General features: G+C 42.7%; 1 protein-coding gene across 1 annotated transcript in view; it reads right to left on the bottom strand.

The window, feature by feature from the left end:
* Window positions 1-121: 121 nt before the first annotated feature.
* MANBA (mannosidase beta) overlaps window positions 122-25,197 on the bottom strand; it is a 165,258-nt gene continuing 140,182 nt past the window's right edge. Inside the window, exons 14-17 of the mRNA XM_066280789.1 lie at window positions 9,841-9,985; window positions 5,981-6,123; window positions 4,491-4,748; window positions 122-968 (exon numbers count right to left, since the gene is read on the bottom strand). Coding sequence (XP_066136886.1) covers window positions 744-968; window positions 4,491-4,748; window positions 5,981-6,123; window positions 9,841-9,985 — 771 coding nt within the window. The 3' untranslated portion in view covers window positions 122-743. The remainder of the gene's footprint in view (window positions 969-4,490; window positions 4,749-5,980; window positions 6,124-9,840; window positions 9,986-25,197) is intronic.

The raw sequence follows: 25,197 nt of genomic DNA, 5'->3' as shown, positions 1-25,197 counted from the left end.
CTCAGTTCATCAACTAGAATAAAAACTTGGCCAAGCTAAATGAAAATTAATGTCCAGCATAGTATTGGGCACAACTGAATGATTATGGAATAATTAAATAAGCCACAGATGAAATATCAAGTTGTCAATGCAATTTATATAAATTTTAATTTTTGCTATGACTCAAACTTACAGAAAGTTGCAAAAGCAGTACAAAAAACTCCTACACACCTTTACCCAAATTGGTGCTTGTTAACATTATGCCTCATTTGCTTTATTATCAGAGTAGTTTTATGGACCTGATCAAGCGTAATAAAGTCATTTTATACCCTCTTATAATTAATCAATATAAGTAAAATGATTTAAACTCAACTTTAAAAGAATGGCAGTTTGTTGCCAGGGTCAACTGTCTCCCTCTAATTCCTTTGAATTGAATTGCTCATTGGATTGAGCCCAATCGGAAGCCCTGTGGTCACGTTCCCATGGTGCCTCAAAGGCCTACTGTGAGGACATCCTTTTCTGGGTAAGAGGCGGCCGGGTTGTATCTGGTTCGTGTGGCGGTAAAGGTGCGAAGGAAGACTGCACGCACGGTGCCGGCTCAGCCTCCCCAAGAGGAGCTGCGCACACTTGGTGGGTGTCGAAGCCGATGTGCAGCGGCAGGCAGACCGCTTCCGGCTTCCTCCGCTTGGCCCGTGGCCTGAAGCCCCAGCGGGAGCCGGAGGCAGCTCTCCTCTGGAGCCACGGAAAGGACGGCTTGGATGCCCTCAGTAGAGATCAGTCAAGGAAGTCACATGGAAGGACTGTTCCAATTCACTCTTGCTGGTGGGCCTCCAAGGGTAAAATAATACGGTCCGTTTTTTCTCAGTCATGAGAAAACCATTGTCACTGAACCTCCCTGGGACACTCCCTACATCCAGCCAAACAAAGGGAGCGACAGCCGAGGTTTCCAGATCAAAAACAAACGCGTCCTCTTGCTGAAAGATGCTGGCCTGAAAGAAAAAGGCAATAAAATGAAGGATGAGGGAGGAGCCCTCTGTTCCATATTCAGTGACTATCTGAGCATCATGTGGGCGTAATGAGGAGTGTATTTCCTACAACTTTGGTTCTGCAACTGCTAAAGTCATATAGTCCACTCACCTACTAAAAAATACATGGAAACTTTTTAAGGCTGTGGAAAATTACCAAATTATAATCTCAAACTAAGTGCAGAAATATGTAGCTTCTTATTACTAAAGAGACTTTCACAAGAAGTCAAAACTTTATAGCTTTTCTAGTTTTTCTCAGGGTATCATCAAGAGAGGAACACTCTGGCCTCACTGCCGGGCCGGTTAACGACCTTCGTGGGAACTGTCTGGAGCCAGCTGCAGAGCACAGCCAGGAGCTCGCCTCCCAGGCCTCCGAGGAGACCAGGAACCCACCCAGCAGCCTGCCAGGCTGGTGCAAAAGCTCCTGCACTCGAGCTTCCTTTTTTTATTGCACAGTACCGTAAAATCACCTCAGAACTTTTAAGATGCGTGAACCCCACAGTATCAGCAAAGGAGAGTGCAGTTGAAATCTTGTCCTTAGCCAGCCCACCAGCACGTGCACAGAGTGAGGCCCAGCTCAGCCATAGAGGGTGGGGGTTTACGAGCCTCACTTAGAGTATGGACTGTGACCGGGTCATTCAAGTTCTGTGTTTTTTATCAGAAACATGAGTCCTCAGCACGGACACATGCCATACCATAGGTCTGACATTACATGTTATAACATAGTGTGCATGTTATATTATACTGTGCAATGTCATGTTATATATGTCCATTATGTTATATGTGGCAGAAAGGAAAATTATTACTATACATTTTAGCCTTACATACTTGTTTGATCAGCAGAGTTCTGAACTATAAATAAGAAATAAACCTACTTTGGTAGAAGCAGAAAAGTGTATTAGCTCTCAGAGGGTCAGAGATTCAGGCTTCAGGCTAGATGTCAAATTCCCAACTCTGTCACCCAGCTGTTTCTGTGAAGATCACAAAGCAGTCGCAGCACACAGTTCGCAGGGAGGCCGGGTCACTGCTGCACCAGGGCCGCGGCCAGAGGGGCTCTGGGACCTGCTACCTCGCATTGCCTCCTTCCAGAGGGACATCTCCTTTCTGTATGTCTGACTGCAGAGCCCGGGGCTCAAGCTTGCACCCTGGCTCCACGGAGCAGGGAAAACAAATCTCTGGCATGTACCCAGCAAAAGGACACGCAAGTACCTGGCCTATGTTAAGCCAGCAATAAATGTTTTATTATTGTTATTAAATCCCTTTAGGAAGGGCAAGTCCCACTAAAATACAAAGGAGGTAGGAAAAACAAGTAAGTGCTACTGCTCTTCCACCTCAAATTATCCCAAGGTAGTGAAGGCTCAGCTAAGGAAAGAGAAAAGAATTGTTTTCAAAATCCTAAATCTAGTCTGCTATATAGTTCATTTTTCTTTTCTAGAAAGCAGCTATGTTAAGATATGTCATTTCCTTCCTGTCTGTTCTATATCAATTGTTACAGATAACATAGATTTTCTTGCGTGAATATTTCATCATTAATTGGGAAAGATGATACATGTTTTTTCTTTTTTTTAAGTGAGAGGAGATAGAGACAGACTCCCTCCCACATGCACTCAGACCAGGATCTACCTGGCAACCCCGTCTGGGAACGATGCTCAAATCAACTGAGTTATCCCCAGCACCTGAGGTTAATGCTAGGCCCAGTCGAGCCTCTGGCTGCTGGAGGCAAAAGGAGAGAGAAGGGGAAGAGGGAAGGGAGAGAAGCAGACAGTCGCCTCTCCCATGTGCCCTGACCAGGATCGAACCTGGCACGTCCACACACCACGCCAACACTCCATCCACTGAGCCAACCGGCCAGAACCAAGATAGATGTTTTCAAATCAAGGATTAAGAGTTTTTATATGATTACTTCTGAAGTAAATGTAAAAAAAAAAAATCCTCTCATTTAAACTTTCCCAATAAAACAAAGGGAAAAACAAATTCTAAATTTGCTAAAACTAGAGAACAAACCTTTCTAGAAAAATATTTTCAATCACTATGTGTCGCAGGAAAAGGAAGGAAAGGTCTCCAATTGACTAAAGAGATTCCAAATTCTCCAGCTGTGCAATTTATAAAACAACACATCCTGATCTTCCCATTGTTTTTTCTTAGCAATTATAAAGAGATTTGGTAATTAAGCTACTTTGCTGCAATAAATCAAAGACAGAGGAATGAAAACCTTAAAGATTAATAGACTCTACTTAAAATCTCAAAATGAGAGTGCTCCTATTGGGCTCCAAAGCTTCCTTCAGTGTGTTAGTCCCTCTAGACTCATCTGTTCACTTGTAAACACAGATGGTAATGTAGATTTTAAAAAGGGGTTCTGTATAAAGTAACCTCACAGGGTGATCTGATCATTAATTCCTAACTGAGCAGGTCATGATGTGCAGTCACATCCCAGACCTATGACTTCTTTAGTAAAATGTTTATGGCTTAAGAAAGCCCTATCCACTATTGCTGTGCATGTAGGTTAACACACCTTTGAAACACTAGAAGTAACACTCCTGGAAGCGGGCATTACACTCAAGATAACAGATAATCTTGTTAACTATCCCGTAATCCAATTCTTGTGTTGCTTCTTCCCATTTCCATGTAATCTTCCTTATGTTCCTTCCTCAATTTCAAATGCATAAATGAAACTGCAAAACTATTATTCTCTGGAGTATTTAAGATCTTGCTTTCCGGCATGCGCCATCAATTTGGCTCAATTAAACTCTTATAAAAATTCTTTTGCCTGACTGGTGGTGGCATAGCGGATACAGCATCAACCTGGAACATTGAGGGCCCTGGTTCAAAACCCCAAGGTTTCTGGCTTGAGCGCAGGCTCGCCAGCTTGAGCACACAATCACTGGCTTGAGTTCAGGATCAGCGACATGATCCCAAGGTTGCTGAGCCCAAAGGTCACTGGCTTGAGCAAAGGGTCACCGGCTCTGCTTGTACCCATGGTCAAGGCACGTATGAGAAGCAATCAATGAACAACTAAAGTGCCGCAACTATGAATTGATGCTTCTCATCTGTCTCCCTTCCTGTCTCTTTCTCTTTAAAACCAATTAAAAAAAAAAAAAAAAAAGATTTCTTTAAAAAAAAATTCTCTACAAGTATGAACATTTCTTACATCAACAATAATACTTCAGGGTTGGTACGCTAAAGCCCCCAGGACAAAGCCTGGAAGCTCGTGGCGGGTGACCCTGACACCTCTCCCTCTACTGCACAAGCCCCAGGAGGGAGAGTGATGGGACAGTAGGAGTCACAGGAACAAAACCTTTGACAAATGCTGAATTAGAAATAAAAATCATTTGGTCTTTGCTTCCAGTGGAAAGGAGCCAAAATTCCCCAGGTCTTGGGTAAACTCAGTTTCAAGGAAAAATTCTGCAAGAAGCGAGATGCAATGCTCCTGCCCAGAAGCAGGACAGCTCCGCACAGGCACGGTGACCCCAGCTGCCTGGTGCTTACAGTGATGTGTGCCTGGTGGAGCCCCACGGCCTCCTTCAGGGAGGACAGAAAGTGATGGTTGGTTGAGCTGGAGAGCTCCCTGCCGGCTGACAGGTAAAAGGAAACCACACAGCTCTGCCGTGTGCAGTTCCCGCATCTCCTCAGCAGTTCAGACACCCGCTCCTGATAGAGGAGAACGGCCTCCCCGGCTTTCATCACACTGGGCCGGGTCCCCTGGGAGCACACAGGTTCCAGGGAACTCCACCTGTGGACTCTCACCTGCAGGGAGACAAGACATGACAAAACAAACATTTCTTTGGTTACTATTCTTTTAGAGAATAATAGTAGTAATAATAGATGAAAGTCAGAAGAGCAGGACTGGTTAAAAGACCATGAAACCCGGGTTTAACCTAAGCCCCACCAAGTACTAGCTCTATAACTGAGCAAGTCACTCGGGTTCTCAAAGTCTCCTTTTCTTCCTTTGTTCCATGAGAGTAATAACAGCACGAACTTCACAGGCTGTTGTGAGAATTAGATAAAGTCAGCCATGGAAGGCACAGTTCCCGGGGCACAGTAATTATTCCGTGAACATGACCCATGCTCAATGTTCTCCAAACTGTAGCCACGCAAGACTCGAATTTCCACCCTCTCTTTTTACTTAGCATTGTTCTCAACCCAAGTTCATTTTTCCATGTATGCATTTGGAATAATTTTACTAATTTCCAGTCTAACATATTATTTTTTAACAATTTCTTTTTAATAAGATTTAGGCTATTTCCTGTTTTCTGTGATTATAAATAACCTTACATTTAAGTGGCACTGTACAGTTTATAATTCACTTTCATCTAAGTCTTTTATTCATTACCCACAGAAAGCCTTTAAGAAGATAGGCTAGGATCTTGTTACAGATGAGGAAACTGAATCACCAAGACATTAAGGCATAAGGTCACCAAATAAGCAACAGTTTCACCCTGAATCTAGGTATTCTGACTCTGAGGACTGCTCATTTTTTGCTACAGGCACTAGAAACATTCTGATACAAGTTAATCCCTCTTCTTTTTCCCAGAACAAATAGAACCAAACAACTAAAGAAATTATCAGCCCTGGCCAGTTTGATCAGTGGTAGAGTGTCAGCCTGTTATATGGATGTCCCAAGTTCAACTCCCAGTCAGGACACACAGGAAAAGCAACCGTCTACTTATCCCCCCTCTCCCCTCCTCCTTCTCTCGCTCTCTCTTCCTCTCCCACAGCATGGTTCAGTTGGAGCAAGTTGGCCCTGGGCACTGAGGATGTCTTCATGGCCTCACCTCAGGTGCTAAAATAGCTCAGTTGCCAAGCAATGGAGCAAAACTCCAAATGGGCAGAGGAGTGCCCGGTAGGGGGCATGCCAGGTGGATCTTGGTGGGGGCACATGCAGGAGTCTATTTCTTTGCCTCCCCACTTTTCACTTAAGGAAAAAAAAAAGGAATTATCTAAAATTCTCTATCTCAGAGACAATCCAAGCAACTTACAGTGAGCGTCACATTACAGTCGAAGTGAAGGTCTGACACCCCGTAGACGAAAAACATGACTTGATTCTCAAAACCCACAGGCAACAATGGCGCGAAGAAATGTCGAGCAAAGTAATGAAGCATTTTCCACTTTCCTCTGTACTCTAAAAATAGTAGGGTTAGAAGAGGGGCAGAAGCAAGCAGTCAGAGTCCTTGTCCACATGGCCTGGCTGGGCATGACCTGTCAGGATGCTAGGGACTGAGGGTAAAAGGGACACAATAAGGTCGGGAACCCAGGTTTGTTGAGGGCTCTGTGATTACGGCCATTACCCCATATTATCCTCACATCTGGTAAAGCACACATTAACATCCCACTTTTGCCAAACATACACGGGCAGTATTTTGGGCGTGGACCTGACTCCTAGCTATCACTTTCTCACATGCACTCTGCGTCCAGGAGCTCCACGCATCAACACTCCTTTTTACTCTGTGCACATGAAGAAGGATGTCAGGAGCACTGCCAGTGACCACCCATTACAAAGACTCATTTGTTAGAATGATTTAGAACTCAAAGTCTTATTTTCCACAGGCACAAATCCTCTGAGACAAACAAAACAACCACTATCACTAATATGGCTAGCAAGTTCAGACTGGAGGAGAATACCCCAACCAATGGCAAGTAATGACAGTTCCTCAAATACAAACAGAAGTTGTTGAGAACCTGTAAAATTCTGTGCCCTGACGGCATGTCGAGTATGCTAAACCCACAGACTAAAAAATATTTCAACATCCCTGTTTCAGACAGAGAGCCTTCCCAACAAAGCACTGCATCACCAAACAACTTCTAAGCAAGAAAGAGACAGAGAGAGACAGACATACAGACAGAGATATCCCAGAATTCACAGTGCAACTGTTGAGATGGAGGAATGTGGTGATAAAGTTTAGATAGATAGAACTAATTTGGGGAGATTTTTCAAAATTTCAGCTATCAGCATTTCAACCTCAGCTCTTAGTATTTCCCTTTATAAAACAACATTGAATAGGTAAGGGTGAAGAGGCCTTTCTTCTTAGATAAAATGAACTAGAATTTATATTTAGAAAGTTTTTCTCAAAATTGGAAGGTGGCTAAGATCTGCAGTAGCTTACACACTATTATGTGTGATATCCATTACAGGGAGGGGCGTCAAATGCATGAGTCCAGTGATCAAGGCCACAAACACATACACTCAGGAGAACAGCAACTGAGCAAAAGGGTGCACAGATACACACCCTCGTCCAGGGGTCGGGAACCTTTTTGGCTGAGAAAGCCATGAACGCCACATATTTTAAAATGTAATTCCGTAAGAGCCATACAACAACCTGTGTACGTTACGCATTAGGCAATAAAAATTTGGTGTTGTCCCGGAGGACAGCTGTGATTGGCTCCAGCCACCCGCAACCATGAACATGAGCAGTAGGAAATGAATGGATTGTAATACATGAGAATGTTTTATATTTTTAACGTTATTATTATTTTTTTATTAAAGATTTGTCTGCAAGCCAGATACAGCCATCAAAAGAGCCACATCTGGCTTGCGAGCCATGGGTTCCCGACCCCTGTCCTAGTCACTTATCAGTGACAAAGTCTGGATATCAACATAGCACTGCATAACCAGCGAAAAATGCTATGTGATTTCTGGCTTTGCCACTTGCTCTGTAATTGTTCAAGTTTATAATCCAAGCAAACTTCCCAGTGTACTTTTGTATTTGCAAAATTATAACAATAAACAAGCCTGATTTTATTTTTAAATATATAAGAATCTATAGCCTTCAAATAGCTACTTATCCCTTTAAAGTATCACCATGTCAGATGATAAGAAGTGACATATATCTCCCCCAACCGCATACTGAACCCAATTTATCGAGCCAATTACAGTAGAATTAAGCAGAGGCTCCAAGGCTGCCCAGAGCAGGAACAGATACAGCATAACTTGCCACAGCTTCTCCCTGGCACCTATTTCCTCTAACAGGTACTAGGAGACAGTGACCCTCTCCACGGAGGCATTGTCTTATTAGAGTTTAGAAAACACACATTTTTGCTTTGCCATCAGACTCTTATACTTGAACTTACCCACAGTCTGTGAAGAACTCATTAAAATAATATGCCTGCAGCCATTTAAAAGAAAATTTACAAACACTGGGCTGTCCCTTCGTCCCTTTTTTTTTTAATGTGTGTGTGTGTGTGCGTGTGCATGCGTGTGCACGCGCACACGTGTGTGTGTGTGTGTGTGTGTGTGTGTGTGTGTCAGAGACGGTGGGGGGGGACAGACAGACAGGAAGGGAGAGAGATGAGAAGCATTAATTCTTTGTTGTGGCACCTTAGTTGTTCATTGATTGCTTTCTCATATGTACCTTAACCAAGGGGCTACAGCAGACCGAGTGATCCCTTGCTCAAGCCAGGGACCTTGGGTCCACCTTGCTCAAACCAGATGAGCCTGCGCTCAAGCTGGCAACCTCAGGGCTTCGAACCTGGGTCCTCTGCGTTCCAGTCTGACATCTATTCACTGCACCACCGCCTGGTCAGACTGGGCTGTCCCTTTTCTTGAACCAAAGTCAGCCTCAGAAGTCTAGAACCTCATCCACAGACAGAGAAACCAGGGTCAGCATCCAAGCATCTCTGAACAGTATCTTTGTCCAGTGTTAAGTGTTCCAGAAGGCTATACCCCACAATCTACCTGTGATTTCCATTCAATACCCTTTTATCTGGTTGGTGTTGATAAAGAGTTTAGCCAGAGAAACTTGATCAAAACTCCAATTTCCACCGGACCAGGGGTGGTGCAGTGGATAGAGTGTGGACCTGGGACACTGAGGTCCCAGGTTCAAAACCCTGAGGTCACCAGCTTGAACACAGGCTCTTCCAGTTTGAGTGCAGGCTCACCAGCTTGAGCGCGGGGTCACCGACTTGACTGTGGGATCATGTTGATGCCAAGGTTGCTGGTTTGAACAAGGAATCACTGGCTCAGCTTGAATGCCCACCACCTCCCTATCAAGGCACTTAAGAGAAGCAATCAATGAACAACTAAAAGTGACCACCTACAATTTAATGCTTCTCATCTCTCTCCCTTCTTCAGAGATAGAAAGACAGAGAGAGAGAAAGGGATAGAAAAAGAAAGAAACTAACTCCAATTCCCTTCAAGGAATGCCCTGGCACCAGTCAAAGTCTGTGGTGAATGGATTTTAGATTTGCATTCATGGCACATTCAAAAGCCTCACCCAGCAACATGGCCTCTTTTACTTTATGACTTTGCCTCATTTTTAACCCAAAACGTTTGTTTATATTAACTGCTTTGTTTCAAACCACCTCCAAAAATGCACCATTACCCCTTAAGTTTTAATGGGCCAAAACAGAATAAGTCACACTGCAGGTGCCATGCCAGTCACCTCCGCTGCTGCTAACTGAACTGGTTCAATTGAGAACCCTTCCTACTTGGACTTCTAACTCTACTACCTTCCCCCTAAGAGATAAACTGGGCAAAATAAAGATAACCTCATGGCTGCTTAAGTAAGTGCTCCTTTTGCCCTGGAAAGTCCCCTTAAATAAATTCCAATCTAAGCAATAATTGTAAGATAACGTAGCTGAGATCTCCACGCATGAACCTATTTCCTTCATGCGCCTGCTTTTGTGATGTTGCACAGAACAGAACTCATAATGAGGCTGCCTCTGAGGCTCCTGGAAAGACTGTGAAGGAGGGGGGTGGGGGTCTGTTCACAGACCAGCTGCTGGAGGACCTCCTCGCCTCGGCCTCCACGTTTTCTCAGTGCCTCTCCCCACAGGCATTGCGCGTGCTCGCTCTCTCTCTCTCTCTCTCTCTCTCTCTCACCGAGAATGCTGAAACACTTACCTAGGGAGGCCCAGGAAGGAGCCTGCCAGATGTCATTCAGCTGCCAGTACAGTGCCCCCATGGTGTGCCCTTCTCCGCCCACTATCTCGCTGCGACTGCGGCGGTAGAATTCAGTTTCTATTTTGACACACTGGGCCTGCATCACCTGATTCAGGGGAAAACATTGAGACACAGGTGTTACTGTCTGTTGTAGGCTGTCCAGATCTGAGAAAATTACAGGTTTGTGTTTTTCTTTTTAAAAGCGAATTGGATAAATCAGGGAATTTGATTAGTATTACGTATACCATTATTATACTAGATCCGGAACTATCCCCTTCATATGAGAAAAGCTGTTGGTGGTTTGTTTGGGAGGCCCAGTGTTGGATTTATTATAACATTTGGGTAATCAAGAAAAGAGGACAGCCTGACCATTTGGCTCAGTGGATAGAGCGTCGGCCTGGTGTGCAGATGTCCCAGGTGCGATCCCCAGTCAGGGCACACAGGAGAAGTGGCCATCTGCTTCTCTTTCCCTCCCGCTCCCCCTTCTCTCTCTTCTCCTCTCACAGCCAGTGGCTTGACCGGTTTGAGTGTTGGCCTCAGGTGCTGAGGATAGCTCAGGTGATTCAAGCATCAGCCTCAAACGGGGGTTGCCAGGTGGATCCCAGTCGGGGTACATACAGGAATCTGTCTATCTCCCCTCCTTTCACTTTTAAACAACCAAAAAAAGGAAACAGGATAGAATCAAGGTTTTTGCCAATGATGGTGTAATGACGAAAAACGAAGACTGTTACTCTGGAGCAAATGTTATACGTATTGAAACACAAGATTTCCTTCAGTGATAGGTTTTACTAACATTTTCAGAACTATTTTTTTAAGTATTATTAGAAAAAAATTCTATAAGAAAAACAATTATTATTATTATTATGAGTCTGATCCTATTCTACCCTAACCTCTTTTTTTTCTAATCAAGCAATTGTTTTTATATCATGATTTTGGAGAATGTAGAATTTCTTATGAATGCAATTCCTTCGATATGGTAGGACAGACAGTAGGTTGCAGAGAGGAGACAAGTGGATTCAGTTCTTGTTTGAGAGGCAATAAAAAACTTCATGCAAGCCTGACCTGTGGTGGCACAGTGGATAAAGTGTCGACCTGGAATGCTGACGTCTCCAGTTCGAAACCCCAGAGTTGCTCCGTCAAGGCACATACAAGAAGCATCTACTGTCTACTCTCCCCCTTTCTCTCCATCGCCTCTCTTAAAATCAATAAATAAAATCATTTAAAAATATCAAGCAGGACCCTCAATTACTGTCATTATCATTAAAAAATCAGTCTCTAGCCCTGGCCGGTTGGCTCAGCGGTAGAGCGTCGGCCTAGCGTGCGGAGGACCCGGGTTCGATTCCCGGCCAGGGCACATAGGAGAAGCGCCCATTTGCTTCTCCACCCCTCTGCCGCGCTTTCCTCTCTGTCTCTCTCTTCCCCTCCCGCAGCCAAGGCTCCATTGGAGCAAAGATGGCCCGGGCGCTGGGCATGGCTCTGTGGCCTCCGCCTCAGGCGCTAGAGTGGCTCTGGTCGCAATATGGCGACGCCCAGGATGGGCAGAGCATCGCCCCCTGGGGGGCAGAGCACCGCCCCTGGTGGGCGTGCCGGGTGGATCCCGGTTGGGCGCATGCGGGAGTCTGTCTGACTGTCTCTCCCTGTTTCCAGCTTCAGAAAAATGAAAAAAAAAAAAAAAAAAAAAAAAAAAAAAAAAAAAAAAAAGAAAAAATCAGTCTCTTATCTGCTGTTTCTGACACTGTGGGTGTCTCAGGCTCTCAGCTTGGGGTTGTAGTTAGGAAAGGCTCATGAATGATCTCTCATTAGCAGAGGTCACCAAGGAGAACCTGGAGAGATGGTCAGAGCTGCGAGGACTCCTCCATCAGGCAAAAGGATGACCTTGGAGGAGAGCTGGATTTTCACAGAGGAAGAAAAAGGAGGATACATATATGGCCACTAGAAGACTAAGCCCAGATGCCTTCCTATAAAGCTGGAACAGCTCAGATAGAGGTAGAACCTTGATGGCTGGCTAGTGAAGAAGTCACAAATAAAGTTAAAATTTCCACAAGGCAGAGCCATAAAATTCCAGAAGTGTAAACCAAGAAAAAATCATGGTCGTTCAATAAATATTTAGTAAGTACTATAGTATGTATTATAAGCTAACAACAGCAAGCCCCTCCCCCAGTCAGAAAGATGGAGCCCACCCTGTGGAGCTTATTGGCTTGTTTAGAAGACAGATCTGAATCTGAGGACCACACAAATAAATGTAAACTTTATTTCTTTTCGTAGTTTTCTGAAGTGAGAACGAGGGAGGCAGAGATAGACTCCGGCATGCCCACCAGGGGCCGATGCTCTGCCCATCTGGGGCGTTGCTCCGCTGCAATCCGAGCTATTCTAGCACCTGAGGCAGAGGCCACAGAGCCATCCTCAGCACACAGACTAACTTTGCTCCAATGGAGTCTTGGCTGCAGGAGGGGAAGAGAGAGATAAAGAGAAAGGAGAGGGGAAAGGATGGAGAAGCAGATGGGCGCTTCTCCTGTGTGCCCTGGCCGGGAATCGAACCCGGGACTTCCACATACCAGGCCGATGCTCTACCACTGAGCAAACTGGCCAGGCCAATAAATGTAAACTTTAAAACAGCAATCAGTGCTACAAAGGAGAGGCACGTAATACTAGGAGCTTGGATGTTAGGGTGTAGCTGAGGGGTGAGGACTGGCCTCAAAGAAGAGAATAAAGGAAAAAAGAGAGGCCGACCTTGCAACCAGAGAAGACAATGTGTGGTGAGAGGGGAATGTACAAGTGGAGAAGTGCAAGAAGGCCAAGGTGGCAGGAGCACGGAGAGCAGGGAGCCACAGGAACGGCTGCTGAGCTGGAGGAGCCTGGGAAGGTTTCCTGTGTGGCCTAAACACCACTGCAAGTCATAGAAAGCTGTTAACCTAAAGCAGGGGCAGTCAACCTTTTTATACCTACCATACCTACCGCCCACTTTTGTATCTCTGTTAGTAGTAAAATTTTCTAACTGCCCACCGGTTCCACAGTAATGGTGATTTATAAAGTAGGGAAGTAACTTTACTTTTTTTTTTTTTTTTTGCATTTTTCTGAAGCTGGAAACGGGGAGAGACAGTCAGACAGACTCCCGCATGCGCCCGACCGGGATCCACCCGGCACGCCCACCAGGGGGTGATGCTCTGCCCACCAAGGGGCGATGCTCCGCCCATCCTGGGCGTCGCTCTGCTGCAACCAGAGCCACTCCAGCGCCTGGGGCAGAGGCCAAGGAGCCATCCCCAGCGCCTGGGCCATCTTTGCTCCAATGGAGCCTTGGCTGCGGGAGGGGAAGAGAGAGACAGAGAGGAAGGGGGGGTGGAGAAGCAAATGGGCGCTTCTCCTATGTGCCCTGGCCGGGAATCAAACCCGGGTTCCCCACACGCCAGGCTGATGCTCTACCACTGAGCCAACCGGCCAGGGCCAAGTAACTTTACTTTATAAAATTTATAAAGCAAAGTTACAGCAAGCTAAAGTATATAATAATAACTACTTATCAAGTACTTTATGTCGGATTTTCGCTAAGTTTGGCAAAAAAATCTTTATATAACAACTTACTATAGTTAAATCTACCACTGACCTAAAGGGTGACATAACCAGATTTTACTTTCCAACTGAGAACTCTGACTACTGAAAGGAGAATGGATTGCCTGGGACCAGAATAGATTTAGGGAGGCCATTTAGACAGCTATTAAAATCCTTCAAGCAAGAGATGATGTTAGTTGTGAACAGATGAAGAAAGAGCCCTTCTCATTCTGGAACCAGACCACTGGTACTACAGTAAGGACCACAGGTAAATGTGCTGTAAAGGAAGAATCCCACACACACACAGGCATTGAGGCCAACTCAAAATGACCACAAGATAAAGTCTGAATACATTAGTCTGACAAGAAATCAGAGTGAATGCAGTAGAAACCCAGACCTCAAGATTTTGCTCTATGGCAGTCATGCAAATCTGCAATTACACTCTGGATCTCAGCTAGGTTCCTTGGAAAAGTTCCAATCTTATCTGAACTGAGGAGAAAGATTTATCTGGGCCTGGATGGCTAGGCACAGAGAAATTAAGAAATGAGTAAGCATTTATGGATATGTTGAGTTATTGTGCAAAATCAGTGTTGTAGAGCAACTTCTAGGAAGTTCAGTGACGATGAGCAGCCAAGAAGTGGAATCTCAGCGGAAACTGATCCGAAGACAGCACCAATTATCAATCCACACCCACTACGGAACTCTACCTCACATCAGCATGGAAAGTAACCTCTGTCTGTTTCAGAGTTAATAAATCTGAACTCATGCAAAGCACCCTGAGCCTCCGAATAATGGCCCCACCAACCAAGTTAAAATTGGCTCGAGGACACAAAGTCAAGTTCCTGACCCTAGAGCCTGTACTCCTGAGGCCCAGAAAGACAAGACATCTCTGTTTCATCCTGATTCCTGCAAAATCAGCACTGCTTTAGGGGCTATGTGAGGAAGGATCACAAGAGGAAGACTGAAGAATCTTCATCACATCAATGAGTAACAAGGACAGGGGAAGTGGGATTCTGGTCACCACCAGACATTTCTACAGCTGCTGGCCCAGCCCAGGTTGAGCACAGGCATTGAAAGCCAACTACCACAGACAATCCACTCTGGGTGGTGGCCACATTCTGGAAATCCTGGGACCTGAGGTGTACTCCAAGCCCGGGCCATTCCTCATGTCCTGAAGAAGCCAAAGGACCTGCAATGTTCTGGCATTCCTCAGGGACTTGGCTCAGTGCCTACTCATGAATGGAAGAAAAGGCGGGGTGTCACTCAAGAAGTTTGGAACTGGAATCACTTTCCCTGGATCCATATTTATAAAGCAGGGTGAATAGAAAAAAAGTAAAAAACAATGTTGGAGTAGGAACAAAATATCAGCGTATAACACAGCAGAAAACCAAGGCATCTCTTTCAGGTGAAAATGAACACTTCCAGGACGAAGCAATAACCTACTGAAATAGTCACTGTTGTGCTTAGTTAGATCAAATCCAAAGGACAATTAGATATTTTACTGATGTTCTTTACAGAGGAGACCTGCATTTTCTTTTCCTCACAGTGAATTAAAGGAGAAAAAAAATCTGATGAGTGATAACTTATTTACATCACTCCAAATTCTTTTCCAATCTTTGTTAACACATATTGTAACTTGTTTACATTTAGAATTTTGTGTTCTACTTTCACTTAATTTTTATATATGTGCATTTACATGTCCTGGTGCTTTCTATATGTTTCTGTGCTTTAATTGGTAATATAGTTATACCATACTTTGAATAATCATTCTCCAATTGTTAGGCATTTGAATAGTTTCCAGTTTTTTTCTGTAAATACAAGAGCAAAGAACATTTTATTGTCCCAATTAATTTCTTCACTTCCTGTGTTGCCACTTTTGATAATACATGACAAATTTTCAAGTCCTTGTTGTATATTGCTATATTATGATCCAGTCAAGAGGCTCCATAAACTGGTGACTTCCAGGCTAAACTTACCCCACGCAGGTTTTAACTGGCCCACCTGACAGGCGTTTCATGTTTCTTCTTATTGGTGTTATCACTGTTTAATGTCTTCAGTCCGGGCCTCCACACTCCATTCTGCCACAATTCTCAATAATCGCACTCTCGTCCATTTAAATTACCTCCCTGTTGCCTACGAACATTTGAGTTTTCAATCTCTAAACTATTCCAATTTTCACAACCACCTGCGATAATTATTTATTTCTGTATATCTATCCCAAGTTCATTGCTGTAATTTACCTTTTCTGGTTTAATAAATATTAATAATCTTTTAAATTCTATAATTAAAGTGTTTTTTTTTTTATAATGTAAGCAGAACTTCTAACCCTTGCAAGCAGTGAAAGGAGAAGAGCACAAGGCCAGCAGTAGCCTATCATACCTTAACTTAGAGTGAAGGGGGAAAGCAAGGCTCTGGAGTGCTCCAGGCTCTGCATTGGTCCAATGCACTGGACAGACAGGTGGTGCCGTGCCAATAACGTGGCTCTGGGTTTACCCAAACCAGTGGGTGCCTGTCAGGACTAATGAATGACACTTCTGTTCATAAAAATGCCGAAGGCCACTGCCCACTGTTCTTCTCAAAGGGAAGTTGTACAAACCTAGATCTCTGGAACTGCCTCTTTCCTTTTAAAAACTGTACCTATATTTATACACTAATGCATAAATTTTCCTAAAGAGGGTAATCTTTACATATTAAAAAGATAAATGCTTAGTCATCTCCAAGGTTACTCAGTCTCATTGTTAGCAGACAAATCTTATTTTAGTTTCAAAAATATGCCTATATTCAGCAGCTTGCCTGATTGCACTTATGAAATCAGTCTCCTCAGAGAAACAGATGGTATGGTAAAAAAGAAATTGGACCAGGACACCAAGACCTAAACTTCCAGTTCCAGCTCTGCACCGTGATGGAGGCTGCTCGCTGTCTACAGAAACTCATCATCCCTTTCCTCCCGGGCGACAGAGTTGCAGCTAGACTGCATGTTCCAGAATCACACCGCTATTCTTGGAACTAGGAGTAGCCATGTGGCTAAGTTCTACTGACAGATGTGACTTATAGCCTTAATTTACTTCAAGTTACCCTGACGATAAGATTCTGCCATAAAGCCATTTTCTAAACTGAGGTATAATTCACACCATACAATTCACCCTTTGAGCTTACAATTCGTTGTTTTCTTATTTAATTTGTTGGGGTGGCATTAGGTCATAAAATTATATAGGTTTCAAATGTAAAATTCTATGAGATATCATCTGTATATTGCATTGTGTGCTTACCACCCAAAGTCAAATCTATCTCCTTCTGTCACCATGAACTGACCTCCTTTAGCATTTACTACCCTTCCACCCTTTTCTTCTGGTAGCCACCACACTGTCGTCTGTGTCTATGAGTTTCTCTTTGTCTGGTTTGTTCATTTGTAGCTTTCCGTTTCATATCCCACATATAAGTGAAATCATACAGTTCTTGACTTGTTCTGTCTGACTTATTTTTCTTAGCATGATATTCTCAATATCTATTCATTTTGTTACAAATGACAATATGTCATCATTTCTTATGGCTGAGTAGTATTCCATCAGGATACATGTACCACATCTTCTTTATCCAATCATCTATCGAAGGGCACTTCAGTTGTTTTCGTGCCTTGGCCTTTATAGTATAGTTACAGGTTGTGCATTACCTAATTACAGCATGTTTTTATCACCCCAAAAAGAAACACTGTACTGGTTAACAGTCACTCCGTGTTCTCCCCTGTCCTCTGCTTTTGGAAACCACTAATCGACATTCTGTTTCTACAGATTTGCCTATCCCGGACAGTCCACGGAAGTGGGATGACGCAATGTGTGGTGTTCCGTAACTGGCTTCCCTCACTTAGCATAATGTTTTCAAGGTTCATCTGTCATGCAGCATGTACCAATATTTTATTCTTTTATTGTTGCTGAATTAATATTTCATTGTACGAATATACCACATTTTATTTATCCATTCATCAGTTGATATGTTTGGAATGTTTTAACTTTTTAGCTCTTTATGAAAAATGCTGCTATGAACATTTGTGTTCTATTTTCTGTCAACATATGCTTTCCATTTTCTTAGATATACACCTAAGAGTAGAATTTCCGGGTCCTATGATAATTCTAGATTTAACTCTTTGAAGACCTTTGCACAGCAGGTATACCATTTTACATTCCCACCACAATACATGAGGGTTCCAACCTCTCCACATCCTTACTGTGATGGTGAACTTTATGTGTGACCCTGACTGACGTAAAGAATACCTAAATAGCTGGTAAAACATTATTCCTGGGTGCGTCAGTGAGGATGTTGCTGGCGATTTGGTAGACTGAGTAAAGAAGATCCATCCTCAGTGATATGCGTGGACACCATCCAATCAGTTGAGGGGCTAAACAGAACAAAAAGCAGCGGAAGGACAAATTCTCTCTCTTTCCTTGAACTAGGATGTCCATCTTCTCCTGTCCTTGGACATTGGTGCTCCTGGTTCTCAGGCCTTCAAACCCCAGGACTCACACCAGTGGCCCCTCAGGTCTCAGGCCTTCAGACTCAAACTGAAATAACCATGGCTTTCCTGGTTTTCCATCTTGCAGATGGCAGCTTGTAGGACTTCTCAGCCTCCGTAACCATGTGAACCAATTCCTATAATAAATCTCCTTATAATACTTTATTTTCTTTTTTTTAAATTCTAGATATACTACTATATAATATCTCATTGTGGTTTTAATTTAAATTCCCGTAGTAACTAATGATATTGAGCATTTTTTCATATACCTACTGGTCATTTTCTTTGGAAAAACAGCTATTCTGATTTTTTACCCATTTTTAATTGGGTTGTCTTACATTATTGAGTTGTAAAAGTTTTTTAATATATTCTGGTCATTATATCCTTATTAGATATATGACTTAAAAATTTTCCCCCATTCTGTGGATTATCTTTTCATTTTTGTGATAGTGTCCTTTGACACATAAAAGCTTTTTAATTTTTATGAAGTCCATTTTATCTAGTTTTTCTTTGGTTGCTTGTTCTTTGGGTGTCCTGTCTAAGAACCTGCTGTCCAATAAAAATTCACAAATATTTACACCTATGTTTTCTTCTAAGAGTTTGATAGTTTTAACTTTCCTGTGTAGATCTCTAATCAATTTTAAGTTAATTTTTGAATATGATATGGGGGAGGGGTCCAAAGTCATTCTTTTATAAGTGGACATCCAGTTGTTGTAGCATCAAAACACTATTCTGGCCCTGGCCGGTTGGCTCAGCGGTAGAGCGTCGGCCTAGCGTGCGGAGGACCCGGGTTCGATTCCCGGCCAGGGCACACACATAGGAGAAGCGCCCATTTGCTTCTCCACCCCTCCGCCGCGCCTTCCTCTCTGTCTCTCTCTTCCCCTCCCGCAGCCAAGGCTCCATTGGAGCAAAGATGGCCCGGGCGCTGGGGATGGCTCTGTGGCCTCTGCCCCAGGCGCTAGAGTGGCTCTGGTCGCAACATGGCGACACCCAGGAGGGTCGCAACATGGCGACGCCCAGGATGGGCAGAGCATCGCCCCCTGGTGGGCAGAGCGTCGCCCCTGGTGGGCGTGCCGGGTGGATCCCGGTCGGGCGCATGCGGGAGTCTGTCTGACTGTCTCTCCCTGTTTCCAGCTTCAGAAAAATGCAAAAAAAAAAAAAAAAACAAAACAAAACAAAAAAAAAAAACACTATTCTAACTCCATTTTATTGTCTTGGCATCCTTGTACAAAACTAATTCACCAAAGATGTTTGTGTTTATATTTCTGGACTCTCAATTCTATTCAATAAATCTATATGTCTAGACTTCATGTCAGTACCATTATCTTCATTACTTTAGCTGTGTAGTAAGTTTTGAAAACGGAGAGTGTAAGAACAAATCTGTCCTTTTTCAAGATTGTTTTAACTACTCTGGATGCCTTGCATTTCCATATGTATTTCAGAATCACTTTGCCCCTTTCTCCAAAAATGATAGGAAAAATTTTGATAGGGATTGTGTTGAATCTGTAAATCAATTTAGGAAGTACTGCGATCTTAACAATATTAAGTCTTCCTATCCATGAACACAGGATGTCTTTCCATGTCTTTAATTTCCTTCAACAAAGTTTTGTAGTTTTCAGTATGCAAGTTTTGCATGTTTGGGTTAAATATATTTATTCCAAAGTATTTTATGCTATTGAACACTATTATAAATGATACTGTTTATAAAGTTTTATTTTTTAAATTGTTCATTACTTAAAATACTACTGATATTTGTACATTGGTCTTATATCCTGCAAAGTAGCTGAATTCATTTATTAGTTCTACTAAGTTTTTAGATTGATTTTTTATGGCTTTCTGTATATAAGGTCATGTAATCTATAGACAGTGATAGTTTTACTTCTTCCTTTCCAAAATATAAATGCCTTTTATTTTATTTTTATTTTATTTTATTTTTTTTTGTATTTTTCTGAAGCTGGAAACGGGGAGGCAGTCACACAGACTCCCCCATGCGCCCGACCGGGATCCACCCGGCACGCCTACCAGAGGGCGATGCTCTGCCCATCTGGGGCATTGCTCTGTTGTGACCAGAGCCACTCTGGCACCTAAGGCAGAGGCCATGGAACCATCCCCAGTGCCCGGGCCATCTTTGCTCCAATGGAGCCTTGGCTGCGGGAGGGAAAGAGAAAGACAGAGAGGAAGGAGAGGGGGAGGGCTGGAGAAGCAGATGGGCGCCTCTCCTGTGTGCCCTGGCCGGGAATAAGGCAGGGAGAGGGAGGAATGCAAAGCACAAACTCACAGTTGCTTCTTGTATGTGCCTTGACTGGGCAAGCGAGGGGTCTCAAACCAGTGACCTCAGCATTCCAGGTCATCTCACCTTGTCTACTGCATCACTACAGGTCAGGCTTATTTCATTTTTTTGCTTAACTGTCCTGGCCAGAATTTCGAGTACAGTGTTGAATAGAAGAGGCAAGAGTAGGCATCCTTGTCTTGTTCCTAATGTAGGGGAGAAAGCTTTCTTTCACCATTAAATATGATATTTCCTATGTGATTTTTTGTGTGTGTATGTTTTTTTTACAGGGACAGAGAGAGAGTCAGAGAGAGGGATACATAGGGACAGACAGACAGGAATGGAGAGAGATGAGAAGCAACAATCATCAGTTTTTCGTTGTGACAACTTAGTTGTTCATTGATTGCTTTCTCATATGTGCCCTGACCACAGGCCTTCAGCAGACCGAGTAACCCCTTGCTCGAGCCAGCGACCTTGGGTCCAAGCTGGTGAGGTGTTTTTTTTTTTTTGCTCAAGCCAGATGAGCCCGCGCTCAAGCTGGCGAACTCAAGGTCTCGACCCTGGGTCCTCTGCATCCTAGTCCAACGCTCCATCCACTGCAACACCGCCTGGCCAGGCTCCTATGGGTTCTTCATAGATGCTCTTTATGCTCAGGTTGAGGAAGCTCCCTTGTATTCCTAGTTTGTTCAGTGTCTTTTTTCTAATCATGAAAGTGTGTTGGATTTTGTTTAATGCTTTTTCTTCATCTATTGAGATAATCATATGGTTATTTTTCCTTTATTCACATGGTGTTTGACTTTCATATATTGAGACAGTGTTGCAACTGTGATAAATCCCAGTTGATTATAGTATATGAATTTTTATAATTAGATAAAAACAGATTTGGATTGCTGGTATATTGTTGAAGATATTTTTCTGTCTATATTCATAGGGATGTTAATCTATAGTTTGCTTTTCTTGATGTGTCATTGTCTAGTTTTTGGTATCAAGATAATAATGGCTTAAAAATAAGTTAGGAAGTGGTTCCCTCTCTTTTATTTTTTAGAAGAGTTTGTGAAGGATTGGTCTTAATTCTCATGTTGTTCAGAATTCACTAGTGAAGCCATCTTTATAAAAGGAAGTTGTTTTTTTATAATAATTACTGACTCAATCTCTTTAGTTATAGGTTTACTCAGATATTCTATTTCTTCTTGAGTCACTTTTCACAGTTTGTATCTTTCTAAGAATTTGTTCACTTCACCTAGGTTATATGACTCATTGTCATACAACTGTTTATAGCATTCCCTTATCACCCTTATTATTTCTGCAAGGTCAATAGTAACACTTCCTTTTTCAGTCCTGATTTAGTAATTTAGGTCTTGTCTCTTTTTTTCTTAGACAGTCTAGCTAAAGGTTTTCCAATTTTGCTGATCATTTCAAAGAACTAACTTTTGGTTTAGTTGATTTTCTCTATTATTCCAATAAGGCTTTTTTTTTTTTTTAATGTGCCAAATTTCTGATGTCTGCTTTACTTAACTGCTGAAAATAGACATGATAATTTAATCAAACACCTCAGCAGTTACAGAATTCCCCTTATCACACGTGTAACAGGATGTAAAACTATAGTTTTAAAAGTGGAAACCTATTCCGTTTATTGCCCTTAGAACTTGGACAAAATATTTAGACTTTCCGAGCCCGATTCCTCACATACAAAATGGAAATAACAACACAGATGTCTGGAGATATTAGAATTACATGAGACAGGGTATACAAATCACCTCATGGCCCAGGGCTAGCATTTAGTAGACACCCAAAGAATGCTGACTGTCTGCCTGCCTGTTAAATTACATGACACATACAATGCAATATACTAGTACGTGAAAGACTATGTTAGTAATCTCACCTTCATTCCCTTCCTTTATGCACCCTGTCCCCATCTGAAAAGCTCAGCATGGCCTGGATCATTCATCATGTCTCAGTGCTGCTTACCAAACAAATAACTATTCCAGGGCAGCGGCTGTCATCAACACCTGGCCCACTGCAGCACAGCCTGCCTTGTTTTCTTACCTCTTGTGATTAAGTTACTTGCAACATGGGGAGGTAAAATGGACCCCTAAAGAATATGATGCACTCAGAGACATCCCCACGCATCTAGCCTCATTACATACCCAATAAATATGTGAAGAATAAATGAAAGCACCAGAGGGGTGATAAGCTAAGGGGTTGGTAAAGACTGTCACTGGTCCAGCTTCCTGTCTCAGTGCCTCGTCAGAGGCCATGTGGCAGAGTAAATCACTTAACAGTTAGTTTAGATGTGCCAGTGTAGCTAGTCAGCCCTCAACTAAGCAGTGAGGTATGTGTAACACAGCTGAAGAGGGTGTGCCTGGGTGTGTGGGCGATGTGGAATACAATGCAACAGGATATAGTAGAAGAATGAAAGGTGAGGCAAGATCATTTGTAATATTAAAAGAATTAAAGAGGTAAGAACGTCCAGGGATACCTTTGCAGTTATATAATAAAAAGAAGATAGGGAAGGGTCTAACTGTGAAGAAACTTACTGCCCAGGTTTCTCAGCCAAGGTTGTTCTGAAAGTTGCAAAAATTAATGCTTCACAGAATGTCTTGAAGAGTGGCACACAGGAGAGTACCCTGTTCTTCAGAACAGTATGACAGATTATGAGAAAAAGGACAGGAGGTAGGAGTAGGAACAGAAAAAATGGACCAAAGAAAGGTTTTACATGGATTAAAGATGATTGTTCTAAAATCAAAGAAGGGGAATAAAACGTTTTACCTAACATTCTCTATGTGTCTCTCAGTCAAGAAAATTCAACACTAAAAACTAAAAATTCTTAATTCTGATTTTTCATCTCAGATACCATCTAGTATATCAAAAAGTCGCAAGGTAGAACCAATGAAGACAGATCCAACTGTGGGCCAAGGCCTGATGGGACAGCAGTGCTGAATTATCAGACAAAACCATAACCAAAAAAACCCAGCAACACATAAGTCCACTTGTCCACCCACTTCCTAACTACCTCAAATGCTAATGAGTTCAGAAAGAATTATTTCTGCTAGTTCTCTGAATATGGTTTTGAGGAAACAATAAAGTAACAGTCAAAAAAGAACAGCGGGGAGGAGGAAAACCAGCATGAAAAACAACAACTGAAAAGGTTCACACACACACAAACACACACAGATCATCCTGTTTTGCATATCAAAATTGAGACTTTTATAAAATACTGGTTGTAAAAAGCTAATAAAAATCAAAGGTAACACTTCAAAGGGGACAGATATTAACATTATCTTTAAACTTGTGTTCTTTGAGGTAATTTCATAAATTACATATCACAGTGGCAAAACTTCACTAACTGGTAAGATTATAACTGAAACTTTGAAGTTCTCTTAATCAAGTTTTTGCCTTCTAACAAAGGGTGTTTTGGCTCACAGTTTTCTGTTTCCAATTCTATCTGGGGTTTTGCATTTTCAAACAGGGGAAAACTGATAAGAGTGAGCAAGAGTTTGAATAAAAATTGGTACTTTAGGTGCTAAGATGCAAAAATTTAAACGTGATCATGTTTGACAAAATTTTGTGATCCATTTCAGATCAACTTACATGACTGGGAACAGGCTCTTCCCTTCTCTCTCGGAACTGGAAACAAGTATGGCAGAAACATCAGCCAACGAAGCAGTGGCTTTAATATAGTCTTACATAGTTCACAGTTTCATGAAATAAAATAGGCAAATAAAAAGGCAAAATGGAAATATTCAAATGAAATTATAATCCAAATTTCAGTTCAATAGTTTCTTTTCTCTTTCTTTTTTTTTCTTAGTGAGAGGCAGGGAGGCAAGGAAATAGACTACTGCATGTCCCTAGACTGGGATCTACCCAGCAAGCCCCCTACCAGTGATGCTCTGCCCATCTGCAGCTGCAGCACCATTGCTCAGCAACTGAGCTATTTTAGCACCTGAGGCTCGGCCATGGAGCCATCCTCAGCACCTGGGGCCAACTCGCTCTAACCATTTGAGCCATGGCTGTAGGAAGGGGAACAATGGAGAAGCAGATGATCTCTTCTCCTGTGTATCCTAATCAGGAATCAAACCCAGGACTTCCACACACTGGGCTGATGCTCTACCACTGAGCAAACTGTCCAGGCCTCTATAGTTTCTTTAAAAATTAAACATTCATTTCCCACATAAATAAGCAATTTCACTCATATATTTCTACCCTAAGGAAATTAAAATATATGCACAAAGATTTTAAAGTATTCATAGCAGTACAATCATAACAGTCAAAGTAAAAAATCAATAATAGGCCCTGGCCGGTGGACTCAACGGTAGAGCATCAGCCTGGCGTGTGGAAGTCCCAGGTTTGATTCCTAGTCAGGGCACAAAGGAGAAGCGCCCATCTGCTTCTCCACCCTTCCCCCTCTCCTTCCTCTCTATCTCTCTCTTCCCCTCCCACAGCCAAGGCTCCATTGGAGCAAAGGTGGCTTGGGCACTGAGGATGGCTCCATGGCTTCTGCCTCAGGTGCTAGAATGACTCCAGCAGCAACAGAACAATACCCCAGATGGGCAGAGCGTCGCTCCCTGGTGGGCATGCCGGGTGGATCCCAGTTGGGCGCATGTGGGAGTCTGTCTGACTGCCTCTCCACTTCTAACTTCGGAAAAATACAAAAAAAATCAATAATAATACAATGTCCCTCAACCAATGAGTAGATAAATAAAAAATGGTATATTCATACAAGAAAATACCATTTAGCAAGAAAGAGGAATGAAGTAGAAATAGATGCTATATCATGAAAGAACTTCAAAAACATTACGTTCAGTGAAAAAAGCCAAATGCAAAAAATTACATATTACAATGATTCAGTTATATATCTTGAGAAAAGTAAAATCTTTAGAGACAGAAAGTAGATTAATGTTTGCTGGGGCTGATGTTGAGAAAGGGGAGTGAATGAATCTGGGGTGTATGGAATGTTCTAAAATTGGACTGTGGTGACAGTTGCAAGAGTTGATAAATA

This window comes from Saccopteryx bilineata, chromosome 5 (genome assembly GCF_036850765.1).
Source record: "Saccopteryx bilineata isolate mSacBil1 chromosome 5, mSacBil1_pri_phased_curated, whole genome shotgun sequence".
NCBI lineage: Eukaryota > Metazoa > Chordata > Mammalia > Chiroptera > Emballonuridae > Saccopteryx > Saccopteryx bilineata.
The sequence above is the reverse complement of the archived record's forward strand: the minus strand, read 5'-3'. Positions and strand labels throughout refer to the sequence as shown.